The sequence below is a fragment of the Cryptococcus neoformans genome (assembly GCF_000091045.1).
Source record: "Cryptococcus neoformans var. neoformans JEC21 chromosome 12 sequence".
Lineage (NCBI taxonomy): Eukaryota > Fungi > Basidiomycota > Tremellomycetes > Tremellales > Cryptococcaceae > Cryptococcus > Cryptococcus deneoformans.
In genome coordinates, this window is record NC_006681.1 from 584,287 (window position 1) to 597,277 (window position 12,991).

At 48.2% G+C, this 12,991-nt stretch overlaps 5 protein-coding genes and 1 non-coding gene across 6 annotated transcripts in view; 3 read left to right on the forward strand and 3 right to left on the reverse strand.

The window, feature by feature from the left end:
• CNL05690 (ARF GTPase activator, putative) overlaps nt 1-524 on the reverse strand; it is a 1,505-nt gene extending 981 nt beyond the window's left edge. The window contains exons 1-3 of the mRNA XM_568103.2: nt 277-524; nt 103-225; nt 1-50 (exon numbers count right to left, since the gene is read on the reverse strand). The exon at nt 1-50 is cut by the window's left edge and continues 981 nt beyond it. Of these exons, the coding sequence (XP_568103.1) occupies nt 1-50; nt 103-225; nt 277-504 (401 nt within the window). The 5' untranslated portion in view covers nt 505-524. The remainder of the gene's footprint in view (nt 51-102; nt 226-276) is intronic.
• A 147-nt stretch (nt 525-671) lies between these two features.
• Nucleotides 672-3,740, forward strand: CNL05700 (hypothetical protein). Its single transcript, XM_024658200.1, has 6 exons — nt 672-1,785; nt 1,834-1,902; nt 1,949-3,008; nt 3,078-3,238; nt 3,305-3,372; nt 3,447-3,740. Exons 1-6 carry the CDS (start codon nt 734-736, stop codon nt 3,680-3,682), a joined length of 2,646 nt encoding a protein of 881 aa, XP_024513869.1. The 5' UTR covers nt 672-733; the 3' UTR covers nt 3,683-3,740.
• Nucleotides 3,741-3,895: 155 nt separating this feature from the next.
• On the forward strand, nt 3,896-8,259 carry CNL05710 (insulin degrading enzyme, putative). Its single transcript, XM_568105.2, has 11 exons — nt 3,896-4,316; nt 4,389-4,652; nt 4,708-4,906; nt 4,955-6,004; nt 6,070-6,165; nt 6,225-6,334; nt 6,397-6,652; nt 6,731-6,851; nt 6,911-7,102; nt 7,157-7,606; nt 7,660-8,259. Exons 1-11 carry the CDS (start codon nt 4,081-4,083, stop codon nt 8,172-8,174), a joined length of 3,489 nt encoding a protein of 1,162 aa, XP_568105.1. The 5' UTR covers nt 3,896-4,080; the 3' UTR covers nt 8,175-8,259.
• CNL05720 (hypothetical protein) lies at nt 8,220-9,068 on the reverse strand. The gene is made up of 5 exons (XM_568106.2): nt 8,953-9,068; nt 8,867-8,890; nt 8,758-8,809; nt 8,595-8,688; nt 8,220-8,537 (listed from the first exon to the last, which is right to left on the reverse strand). The coding sequence occupies exons 1-5, from the start codon at nt 8,999-9,001 to the stop codon at nt 8,412-8,414; spliced, it is 345 nt and encodes a 114-aa protein (XP_568106.1). The 5' UTR covers nt 9,002-9,068; the 3' UTR covers nt 8,220-8,411.
• A 166-nt stretch (nt 9,069-9,234) lies between these two features.
• On the forward strand, nt 9,235-9,317 carry CNL05730. Its single transcript has one exon. It is a non-coding gene; the product is annotated as a tRNA-Trp (tRNA).
• A 2,225-nt stretch (nt 9,318-11,542) lies between these two features.
• CNL05735 (hypothetical protein) lies at nt 11,543-12,835 on the reverse strand. The gene is made up of 5 exons (XM_024658838.1): nt 12,522-12,835; nt 12,442-12,469; nt 12,308-12,388; nt 12,128-12,252; nt 11,543-12,071 (listed from the first exon to the last, which is right to left on the reverse strand). The coding sequence occupies exons 1-5, from the start codon at nt 12,717-12,719 to the stop codon at nt 11,700-11,702; spliced, it is 804 nt and encodes a 267-aa protein (XP_024514670.1). The 5' UTR covers nt 12,720-12,835; the 3' UTR covers nt 11,543-11,699.
• Between the last annotated feature and the right edge of the window lie 156 nt (nt 12,836-12,991).

Genomic DNA, 12,991 nt, shown 5'->3' on the forward strand with positions numbered 1-12,991 from the left:
GCGGGAGGAGAAGAGGCTGACCATGGTTGGCCGGCACATTCAGCGGTGAGCTACAAGGTGAATGAGACTCGATACGGCCAAGAGAATGAAGAAATTGCTGACCTTTTCACGGTATTGTGCAGCAGCCCAGGAATTGTACTTTTCTTGCATGCCCATACCCTTGGTATATCCACCTTCAGGGCCATAGTTTTCCATAAAATCCTTGAACTTTTCGTTACCTCCCGTCTGCTCATAGTCAGCCAACGATTCCCAAAAGGCCAAGCCCAGGGCACACACCTTCATCTTGTTCAGCTGCTCGTCTGACCATTTGTCCATGGTGATACTCCTGACGAAGGAGATGTGTACACCGAATCCTCTGTGCACGCCTGAGCATTCGAGACAGATGAAGATGCCGTAGCTAACGGATGCCCATTGAGGGGAGGGGGCGTTGCAGTCTACACAGACTTTGTTGCCGCCGGTATTCATGAGAGCAAGGAGCTCCTTCTTCTGGTAGTTTTCTGCCATTGTGGATATGTGTAGAGGCGGTGATGTGGAGCTGGAACTGCGACAGATGATAGAGAAGAGTCCCGTCTCGGGCCGACGGAACCAAACCTACTATACTTGGGGGGGAACCTGTCTGTTCCTGATGAATGATGATCGCCGGTTCGCGCCCGCTGCACATTACTGAGTACAGCAAGAATACAGTATTTCGTACGCTCACAGCTTGTTGACCCACAGCTCCCGGCGCGCAGCTATGCCCAAAGAGGACGCTCAGTTACATCCTCCGCCACTCAAGCGGGGAGATGCCTGCCTCTACTGCAGGAAGCGCAGAATTCGTTGCTCAGCCACAAAGCCCACCTGCACTCACTGTGCAAAAATCGGCCGCGAATGTGTTTACGATGTCAGGAAACCCACAAGCAGAGTACAGCAACTTGAGGAAAAGGTCGCTCAGCTGGAGAGCTTACTGAAGAATGGAGCAATGAAGGGTGATGGGGCACCATCCGGATCAGGACTACAGGCGAGCGGATCTACGCCGCCTCTGCCGCATCAGTCTTCAGGCTACACTCCCTCAGAAGCCACAGCTTTACCGCAGCAAACATCCACGTCGACCTCTTACTCATTATTGAACAATGAGACAATTGACGTCAACTTGTTTGGAGGCAAATATCCTGCTATACCGCCGGCTGGCGACGATTCCAATTTGTTTCCCAGTTTCGGAGGATCCATCTTTGGAAGCATGGGCTCGATAATGTCCCAGCCTCAACCTCAAGCAGAACAAGCTTTCGATTTTTCTACCCTCGATCCTACATTCATGAACATGATCAACTCCTTTCAAACTTCTACTGGTCTAGCCGAACCCGTACCGCAACAGGAACAACAACAATTACCCACGGCCTTCGGCCAGTCTCCAGCGCCGCTGGCCTCTCCATCTTACCTCAACCCTGCCCATGCCAATATTAATTCACACGCTGCTCAACCCTTCCCCTCTTCCACTGCTACTGAACGCATGCCACAATCGTACACTTCTCTGCCCAAACTTCCTTTCCTCAATAACAATTTTTGCACGTCTGTCGTTTCAGAGGCTCTACCTGAAAATCCCTCGGTCGTTGCGGAATTAGCATCGGCGAACGCAAACGTGCATGAGGATATGGCTGCCCTTCTCAAAGCCGCTGCTGCGTCTAACGCGGAGCAGTGGGCGACGGGGATAGTACAAGGGTCGGATTTCGAAGGGGGGCAGGAGAATATGCAGCTTGTTGGGGGTTGGTTTGATGCTAATGATTTACCAAAGGTCGCAAGGGATCATCTGTCAGTTTGTATCCATGTTGCGGGGTTGCGGTTCGCTAATAATATCAGTTTGAATATGTTCTTTTCTGGTATGAGATTATTTGGTCAAGAGTTCCATGTCCCTCGGTTCATGGCTAGGTAGGTCTACCCGTTTCAAATTTGACCAATGCCTAACATTTCTTAGCCTTTCCCTTCCGCTCTCAAAACGTCCACACAATTGTCTTCTTTACTCTATGTATACCATGGCCTCTCGCATATCCACCTCTCAACCCATCCGCAACCTCGAACCCCATTTCCACTCCATCGCATGCCGTCAACTCGAGCTCGCCATCGCCCAAGTAGATAAGCTCTTGGATGCGATCCGAGCGAGCTCCATCCTTGCCGTATACAAATACAGTATAGCGCGGTACCATGAAGCGTGGATGATGTCTGGCCAAGCTGCGAGACTGGCGATTGCCTGCGGTCTGCACCAGATACAATCGTCCGTTTGGAAATCGTATAATAACGAAGCACATGAGATGACTGCTGATTTCGGGGGGCTGATGAGACGTCGGTCATATATCCTACCACCACCTGTGGATGCAGTAGAGCATGGAGAACGGATATGGGCTTTCTGGTCGATCTTCGTGGTAGACCGATGTGGATCAATATCCACACAATGGGTGCCGGCGATACCGGACGATGCGATTATAACGCCTTTCCCTAGGCCGCTACACGAATACGAACTCGGATTAGTGACAGAGGCCGATAATATCTCCATCTCTTCCATTTACGCTCCATCTCCTCCTCGTTCCCGACCACTACGCTACGACTATGCAGATCTGGTTAAAATCCGTTTACGAGCATTAACCCTTCTGGAGCGAGCTTCCAAATTGATGTACCTGCCTCCCGAACCGGGATGGGATAAAAACATTGAAAGGCACAGATCTGAATCTTCTGGATCAACGTTTTTCGTGCCCAAGAGACCTGATGAGATGTATGAATACCTCCCTTCTCCGTCTGGGAGCGGACCTACCTTTTCCTCAGGATCAAATCATACCGACACAGCAGGGGATTTCAGGAAGAATAGAGGCTGGACGAGGACAGCAAAAGTGAGGAATCCGAAAGCATATAATGAAGTTCGCGAGGCTTTACTACTTATTGAAGAGGATTTACCAGAGGAATGGCGGACGAATTGGTTGGAATGGGATGGGAAAGTGCAGGCGTGGCATTTTAATGGTGCGAGAAAGGATATCATCTCGCTCGTATGTATTTTCTCTCTCGCTTGTACGGCTGTGCAAGAAGCTGATAGGAATGATGAACGGTAAAAATAGCATCTGGTCCTGGGTTGTGCATGGATGTTCATCGAAGATGTCTATGTGTTTGGTGCTGAGAATACGACAGCAGTAAATATTGCCAAGCGACTAACCGTGACAGTGAGGTATCTTGCGCAGCAAGCCGCACATTCAGATTTAGACGTGTTCACAGCTATGATGTGGGTAATCTGTTTGCAACGGGAAGCAAATGTTTGAAGGGGAAAGAGCTGACTGAGGAACCGTAGTTGGAGTTTCATGTCGAAAGTTTTGATCAGAGAGATGAAGCGGCGCGAGTCTTCCGGTGATAAGCTAGGCAAGTTTCCCGATCTCTTTTACTTCCTCGCATAACCTTTGCTCGGCAGGCAACTGACTCTTTATAAACAACAGGTGCTGCCGCATTAGAACTCGACATTGACACGCTTGTTCAAGCACTTAAACAATTTGGCAGAGGGTATGCTATGGCAGTGATGCAAGCTATGCGGCAAGAGAGGTACAAGAATTCTAGCTGGGAAAATGTGGAGTCCATGGAAGGGGATAATGAGGGCTCGAGTGATGAAGAGACATTTGGTCGGAAGGAGGGGCTGGAATGGGCGGGACGGCATTTCGGAGGGGCAACATCTTAGCTTTTAAGGGCTGTTTATATGTATATAATAATCTAAAGATGTATCATATTATATAACTGCCATGTATCTTGCGTTAACGGTGTTCTTTCGGCTGGCAGAAAAAGTGAGGACTCGAAGGTGCTGGTGATCGTGCTGTATCTTGTTCAGAGACTGATGCATGAGTCGGTTTGAATCGAGATACTGAAGTCAGCTGTATTATGTATGCTAGCGATCCATACATAGAAGGTGAGATAAATATAGAAGACGATGGAGGGATCGATTGGAGTAAAAGAAGATTCGTCAGCGGCGGAACATGAAACTTAAAGATATTTCGTTGTGCTCATTGTTCTTTCTCCGCCAGTACGAGCGAGCAACATCCCACGACAAAAGCAAGAAAGATCCCTCTTTGCTTTCTATACATGCTCCGGTCATTCGCTTCCTCCACAGGTGCATCCACACACCTCACAAGAACACACCGCTCCCTCCACCGACTCGTCACCCCCCGCTCACGCTCATTCACTCTCGTACCAGGCCGCCATCTCACTACCACTTCACTCGTCAAACCCACAACCAAAACACAATCCTTTCAATCTCACCGTCTTTCAAACACGGCTCAATCCCTTTTCAAAAGAAGCTTTGCGACTCCTGTGTCTAGGTTCGTACTGTAATTACTTCTTTATCATGGAAGATCGGTTACTAACTCATACTTTTCCATCTCCGTCGGCAGGCAAATACCTCCTATCAAACTTCCTATAGAACCAATCATGGAATCACCTTACCCGCCTTGCCCACCCATTCCCAAAGCCAACGGTCCTGTTGATCTTATTCTTCCCCCGACTGAAGATAGGAAACACAAGTACTTTACCTTGTCCAATGGCCTCGAGGTGGTGGTTGTGAGTGATCCCAAGGCGGACAAGGCTGCGGCTAGTATGGATGTCGGTGTTGGCCATTTGAGCGATCCAGATGATCTGCCTGGTTGTGCTCACTTTTGGTGAGTCAGAGGTTTCCATGGGCAAAGCGAAAGTAGTGCTCAAGCGTTTCAATAGCGAACACTTGCTCTTCATGGGCACAAAAACACATCCTTCAGAGAACGCCTATCAGCAGTACCTTTCATCTCATAACGGCCACTCCAACGCCTGGACAGCAATGACATCTACCAACTATTATTTTGATGTCAGTCCTGATGCGCTCGAGGGTGCACTAGACAGGTTCTCGGGATTCTTCTCTGAACCTTTATTCAACGAGGTAAGAAGTCTTTCAGGTGTAAAGAATGTTAAGCCTGACAGGAAGCAGGACTGTACAGAAAGAGAGATCAAGGCTGTCGACTCGGAGCACAAGAAGAACCTCCAAAATGATGTTTGGCGTTTCTACCAACTCGAAAAGCATCTCTCCAAGCCCGGCCATCCTTACGGTAAATTCGGTACTGGTAACTACGAGTCTCTCTGGTCCATACCCAAAGAAGCGGGTCGTGACCCTCGTCGCCAGCTGATCGAATGGTGGGAAAAGGAGTACTGCGCGAGGCGAATGAAATTGGCCGTTGCAGGCAAGGAAGACGTGGATACCCTCGAAAAGTGGGTGAGAGAAAAGTTTGAAAATGTTCCTGTGAGGACGGAAGGGAAGCCGGAAGTCGGCAGAGATGGCGTGAGGGTTGTGTTTGATGAGAGTCCATATGGAAAAGAGCAGCTTGGGTATTTCACTTTCACCAAGCCTGTGAGGGATATGAGGGCTTTGGAGCTCATGTTCCCCTTCCCCGACATGGATCACCTCTACAAGACTAGACCCACCCATTTCATCTCCCATTTCCTTGGTCATGAAGGCCGAGGCTCTATTCTCTCGTACTTGAAGAAAAAAGGATGGGTCAACTCCCTTTCTGCGGGCAACTACCACGATGCGGCTGGTTTCTCACTCTTCAAGATTTCTGTCGACTTGACTCCTGACGGTCTTGAGCATTACCAAGACGTCGCTCTCACCGTCTTCAAATACATCTCCCTTCTCCGCTCCCAGCCTCCCTCAGTCGATGCCTTCAACGAGATCAAGGCTATTGCCGACATCTCATTCCGCTTTGCCGAACGCGGCCGCACCTCTTCCTATTGCACCAACCTTTCCTCCTGGCTTCAGTCCCCCGTCCCTCGAGAGAAGATTGTAAGCAGCAAATGGCTCGTGGAGGAGTACAATCAGCAAGAGCTGGAATGGGCTTTGCAGTTGTTGGATCCTAGGAGGGCGGATATCGGTGTGACTAGTAAGGTTTTGCCTAAGAATGTTAGCGGCGAATTCGAGAACAAGGAACCCATCTATGGGACAGAATATAAGAGGGTCAAATTTGATGAGGAGTTCTTGAAGGAAGTAAGTATTTAATCATTTTTGACATGCGCACACTCTGTTCAGTATCAATGCTTACGAACAATTAGGCGATGAGCGGCGCTCCTATAGCAGACTTGCAGCTCCCTGGCCCGAACTTGTTCATTCCCGAGAAACTTGATGTTCATAAATTCGACGTTCAGGAGGTAAGTCGATACCCTCTCATTATCCGTCACAGAGGTCTCATTTATCTGAACATCCTTAGCCTGCCAAGCGACCAGTCATCTTGAGAGATACTTCTTTATCTCGATTGTGGTATAAGCGAGACGACCGATTCTGGCTACCCAAGGCTAATTTGGATGTCATGCTCCACTCGTAAGTATCCGAACGGCCAAGTACCCTCTATCAAACTTTTTTGACACTGACATGCCAAACAGTCCTATTCTTAACGTCACTCCCCGAAACGCTGTCCTCTCACGCTTGTTCTGCGACCTCTTTTCTGACTCTATTACCGAAGATGTCTACGATGCCGATCTCGCCGAACTCAATTTCAACCTCTGGAATACAAGTCATTGGATTCAAATCTCTGCTGGAGGGTTCAGCGATAAACTTGCAGTGTTGACGGAAAAGATGTTGGAAAAATTTGTTAACTACAAGGTTGATGAAGCGAGGTTTCAGGAAGTTGCCGAGGCGGTGAGTGTTTTGCCACGATCTCGTCTTGAGTTTGTGTGATAAGTTCAGAGAAACTGATTCTGGTCGGTGGGTGATTAGACTAGGTTGCACTGGAAGAACTTTGGCATGAGTGACCCTTGGAAGATTGGACGATTCTACAATTCTTATGCTACTCAGGAGATTGCCTGGACCCAAGAAGAAAAGTTGAAGGAGCTTGAGTGTGGGTTTTGGTATTTGGGCCATGGAAAAGGCGGTTGTGGCCACTGACTTGCGAAACAGATATCACTGCGGCCGATGTCCAGGCCTTTGGAAAGGAACTTCTCACGCGACTTCATATCGAAACTCTTATCCACGGGAACACCTCTCCTGAAGGAGCCAAGGAGATTCAGGATATGCTGGAGAGAGTCTTGAAGCCCCGTGAACTTACTCCTACTGAGCTCAAGGCGCCGCGATCTCTTGTTCTTCCTTCATGTAAGTTCTACACTAGAAGGCACCTGTGGATCTGTCCATTGATTTTTTTTGTAGCTTCTGAGTACGTTTGGCAAATTTCTGTGCCCAACAAGTCCGAAGTGAATGGCTCAGTCATCTACGAAATTCACGTCGGCGACCCCTCTGATATTACTCTCCGTAATCATCTCTCCCTCTTCTCACAAATTGCTGCCGAGCCCTGCTTTGATATCCTCCGAACTAAGCAGCAGTTGGGATACATTGTCAGCGGTCATGCGAGTCAGTCTACTGGGACAATGGGTTATACAGTGTTGGTGCAGTCAGAGAAGGATCCGGTGTACGTCGAGACACGGATTGAGGCGTTCTTGGATGGCTTGAAGGAGACTATTGAGGAGATGTCCGAGGAAGAGTTTGAGAAACACAAACAGAGTTTGATCGCTAAGAAGGAGGAAAAGCCAAAGAATTTGGGTGAAGAGACGAAGAGGTTCTGGGGTAGGATTCAGGACAGGTACTTTGAATTCGCAAGGCGTAGGTCCATTCGGCTTTATCGTGTCCAACTGTAGTGCTAATGAATATATCAGGTGAGAACGATGTTGCCGAGTTACGGAAGACCACCAAGCAAGACATTCTCAACGTCCTCATGACTTACATCCACACTTCATCACCTACCCGTGCCAAGCTTTCTGTACACCTCAAGTCTCAGTATAGGGGCATCAAGTTCGATTTGGCGTCCGCCGCTCCTCTTGTGAAGAGTTTCACCGAGGCTGGTATCGCTGTTGACCCCGCTGCTATCCAAAAGCTGTTATCAAACAACCCTACCCTTGAACAGGTCAAGGAGTTTGCCAACTCTACTATCGACGCCGCTGCCAATGTCGCGGATGACGTCAAGGCTCAGCTTAAGGATGTGGTCGCCGAATTAAAGGGCCAGGAAGCCGGTCCCGGCGCCGAGGCAGGTGCTGGACCTGGACCGGAAGATGTCAAGCTGCGGCCTGGGAATGTCTGGATTGAAGATATTCAAGAATTCAAGGCTAGACTTGTTCCCTCCAAAGCCGCTGTGCCAGTGGAGCCTTTGAAGACGTTGGTTGCAGAGTTGTAGTAGTTTTGAAAGACTATCAAAAGAAGCACCCGATATAGTTTTGTAAAGAGATGAGAAGGGAAAATATGCATATGCACCTAGTCACTGTTCATAGAAGCGAAAAAGTGTACCGGCAAAGTTATTATTGTGCTGTGGAGCCATCTTGCCGCAAGCATTCGCCCAAGCCACCAAGTATCCTACTTTATTCTCCTGCAGCTCCGTAACTCTGCGAAACCCCTAGAGAACAAAAAGAGTCCCTTACTGGGACGCCTCTGCTCGCCGTCTCTCCTCGGCTCGCTTCCAAGCCATTCGCCAAGGCTCGCTCGCTGCTCTGTTGGTCATAGGAGGAAGAATATATTTGTGTTCGGATTCCGTTCGGATCACCTGCATTGTCCGAATGGTCAGATGCCTGTAGAATAAGCACAAATGAACAAGACGTACAGAGCCGACGGACATGAAGAAACCGAAAGTGGCGGCAGATGAGAGCATATACTGAGAAAGGGTAGCGACAACACCTCGGGGACCGGGCCCGGCACTAATAGAATCAAAATCAGTTCCGGCGAAGCCTTTGACTATTGGTTTTGGTTCAGAGAAAATGACTTACCGCATGATGGAGAAAGAGCCAAAGATGAATCCAATGGTCAAACCAACACAGCCTATTTAAACCATCAATTATCTATTTTCAGCATCCTAGATGATGTCCCAAAACGTACTTCCCATTATGGCACCCATCTTAACTATTAACAGCCAGCATATCAGTTTATGATCACTTCCACAAAGAGAGGGAATTGTAACGAACTCTTGTCAAGAGTGGAGCCGCCGGTGGAATGCTGAGGAGGAGGAGGCATGTTGGCTGATAGTCCTGTCTACAGAGGAAAGAAAGTTGGGGTATGAGAAAGTAAAAGTTAGAAGCGCGTATTTGATGAAAAGTTGTCCAGTGTCAAAAGAGTAAAGACATCTCCTCGAACGACCAATAGTGGCTGGCAAGCGAGTGACCGACAGACATTTTGAGAAACACCGTGGGAGCAGCGAACGTGGAGCAATCAGTCATGAAGACATGTTAGCCTTGCCTTTAACAAATGGAGTCGTAGTTCAGTGGTAGAATATCGGATTCCAATTACTGGAAGCATCCGCCGGTCGCAGGTTCAATCCCTGTCGACTTCATTCTTTTTGCTTCTTTGTTTGAGCAACAACATAGTATAATAGACGACTCGCTGATTTTTTCTACTTCTGCAGTATCACTACTAATTCTCCACATCTCTTACGCATATCACACGAGATTTTTTTCTCCATACATTCAACGAATTAAAAACCCCAGTGTCATACATTCTGTGACTACGCAATATTCTGCGCAATGGCCTGAACATGACAGATTAGCGACCGACCCTTTCTCTCACGCACCTAACTCCACTACCAATGGTTTTGTTACCCCTGTACTCACTCGCTCCGTTGAAACCATCCTTTCAGTTTTCTAATCTCATGTATTGTTTCAAAGTATCAGAAATGACTGGAAGCACTCAGATGACCTATACACAGGACACGAGGTAATTACACTGGTTGGTAAAGCTGTTCAGGACTTCCTAATAACATCGAAACGAAGCACGGGGTACCCACTTCGATACCAGCTTAACCATCATCTTTTTTAATATTCCATCCTGTCATCCTTAGGTTCAGATGAGTCTCCCGGATGCTGTCAAGATATCTCGTAAGTGGCACAACCCCGGGACGAGCCCGATGCTGACTAAAACACATAAGTCGTGGTCATATCCGCTGTCTTGTTCTTCTCTCTTTTGTTCAACGCTGTATTTCTCTATCGCCGTTATTTGTCACCGTATTGGAGACGAGTTTTCAGACCCGAAGACGGGATGTGCGACTCTCCAGCTCATCAATATGTTCTGCCCCATTGTCATCTTTGCTACAGACATCATCAACAACTTGATCAGGAAAATGGCCTTGTGGTCAGCGTTGACAATGAGGGTTCCTCCTCTTTGAGTAATGCTAATATCCAATTGGGGGGCGCTGATGAACGAGGAAACATATCTCAAATCCGCTTTTTGGACAGGATTATCAATGTAAGGAAGCTCAGCCACAATCCCTATCTTCCAGACGTGATTACCCGGGTACACTCTGTCACATCCACACTGTCAACCAAAACCTTGGAACCAGCAAAGGCCTCTTCCGAAGCTTTGCCCTTTGGCGGCGGACGTCATGCATCACATGCTTCTATTTTGAATCCCAATTTGCAAGGGTGTCAAGGTGTAGAGGCAAACTCAATCGCTGAAGGTGTCATCGCTGTTGGAGATCGACGACCGTCTGTGTTATCTGGGGGACTGTCGGATAGGAGGGAGGGTGATAGGTTGTCCTTGAGAAAAATTAGTGCTGGAGGGGAAGAGGAACTAATACAAATCAACCCTGCAATCGATCCATCGGGGTTACCAGTCAGGATGGCGTCATCTACTGACGGTCGGCCATCGATTTCCCGTCGACCTTCATTCAAAAGCAATCGACCTGACAAAAGAAATACCTACCATGAGTGGCCATCTGCTCATCCAATCAGCGCTGGGGAGCTGAATGCCAATGCTACAGTTTCTCGTGGATCCATCGCTTTCCCAATACCTCAGCTACCTACCATCCAAGCTCCCCCTTGCTCCCACAAGAAGGATCCTCAAAAACGAAAACGACCCGACTCCCTCAAGCTTGTATCTGCCACTCTACCGAGGAAAATGGGTGGATCGCAAAGTCTCACTACGACTCCCCCTGTCGGACATACAACTTCCCTCTCTATGTTAGCTATGAAGCCGGCACCTCTGACGACATCCCCGGAGACAGAAAAGATTAGTCCGGATAACTCCACAACGTCTAAGGATCAGTACGAGTTGAGTCCAACGCCTGGCCTGTTCGAGTCCTGGAAGGGATTCCATTCCAAGGCTACTACGGTTAAAGCAGCGGTCATCAAGGCTCCTCGATCCGAGCCTCCCCAAATTGACATTCTCCCACAATTGGCTATGGTTTCAGCTTCTTCCTTAACCGTTCCATCTGCTTCTGCTCCTGGGCACCTTCACCCATTTCTTGATCCTTCCTTGACAATCCAAGTAAGTCCGATGACAACTAAACAGTTCAGTTCAGAACGTCGCGCGAGCAAAATCACATATTTGGCGGATGTCGTAAAGGAAAACGAAGCCAAGGGCAAGAATGCAACGCTTATGCCACCGTCATCTGCCAGTGAGAGACCGAAGAGCGATCACGATCAGCTCATTCCGCCGAATACCGAGCGGAGACCTAGTGTAATGGGCCCATATCCTCCGGTTATATCGCCGTTCCCATTACAGGGGCATAAAACGACGGAGGTGATACTGGATGAGTATGATAATGGGCAACAAAGAACGTTTTGATGGTCATATACTGTAGCATTCTATAATTTGCGATAGCTACAACAAGCACGTGATATGGTCTATGATCTACAGAGATCTAGAGACATCTAAAGTTCTACCAATACAGCCAGCGAAGATTAAGAAACGCTGAAGGGAGCAAAGACGCGCAAGCCGCCTATGACCATCCCATTCTGACACCAACACCCGCCTCCCCACCTTCCTTTCGCATCCTTTCCTTCTTCTCCTCGGCTCTTTTGACGGCCGCTTGCGCTTTCTCCAACTCTTTCTCCGCTTGTTCGACTTCATTCTCTTCCGGATTTTCTTCGCTCTCAATTTCCGACACATGAACACGAGCTACAGCAAGTTTCAACGTGGCGGCAGCGAGGACCTTGTTGTTTCTATTGTTTTGCCATGAAAGGAAGATGTTCCAGCACATGCCGACAGACTGGACGAATAGAAGACGATGTTGGGCTGGAACAAGGGTAAAATTGAGAATCTGGGTAGGACCAAAGACACATACGGCCTTCTGCCACGTTGGGAACCAGCCCTGTAGAAAGGTAATGTAAGACATTGCAAGTGAAGAACAGCTTGTGGGAAACATACCATGGCTACTTTATGACGGACCTCCTTAATGCTCTTCCCTTCTAAGAGACCAAGCGAAGTTGGAAACATGAAAGTAACACAGGGACTCCACACAGTCATATCCAATACTAATCTGGAAGCAAGGGCTTAAAAGAAGATAGGTGAACCGCGCTCCTCGAGGAAGGCAGATAAGGCACTCACTCGTCCAGCGACTGGAAAGACTGATTTTTTCTAGTGTGCTGAGCCACATATGAGCAAGAGGGGCGAAGATAATGGTCCCATCTGATAAAGTCAGCATCAGTACTCAATTACATGGTTACTTGAAAGGAATTTACAGGAAACCAGCCTGGCCGTTCTTAAAGGCTAAACTCGATCGTTAGTGGCCCGAACCAAATATGTTATCATCCTGACCTACTTCATATACCTCATCGCCCTCCTCCCCCGAGATCGCTCTCCTTAAACTCCTTCCTTCAATACCTAGCTGTGCCACAATATCGGCCGTTATGAAGAGAACACCACTTTGAATCATTTTCGTGCGCAGTGGTCGTTCACGCAGAGCGGTGGTATAGTGGTTCCATAAGCGGGAAGTGATAGGGCGAGAGATTGCGGACATGATGGCTGATCGTATTGTAGTGAGGGTAGGTTGGTGATGTTCCTCGAGCTCTTGCGAATGTTGTTTTATCGTTTTTGATTCAGGTATGGTAAGACGAGAAACGAAGAACGACGTCGTTGTCACGCAATTGTAAACAAATGCAACTTTTTTGAAGTCGCTCTCGACTTCGAGTCGTTACAATTTGTAATCTAATTACAAATGTGTTTAGTCGCCGCAAGGCGTTTGGGATGCATTTATATTCGGATTAGGCCGAATGCTAAAGGCTAATGACT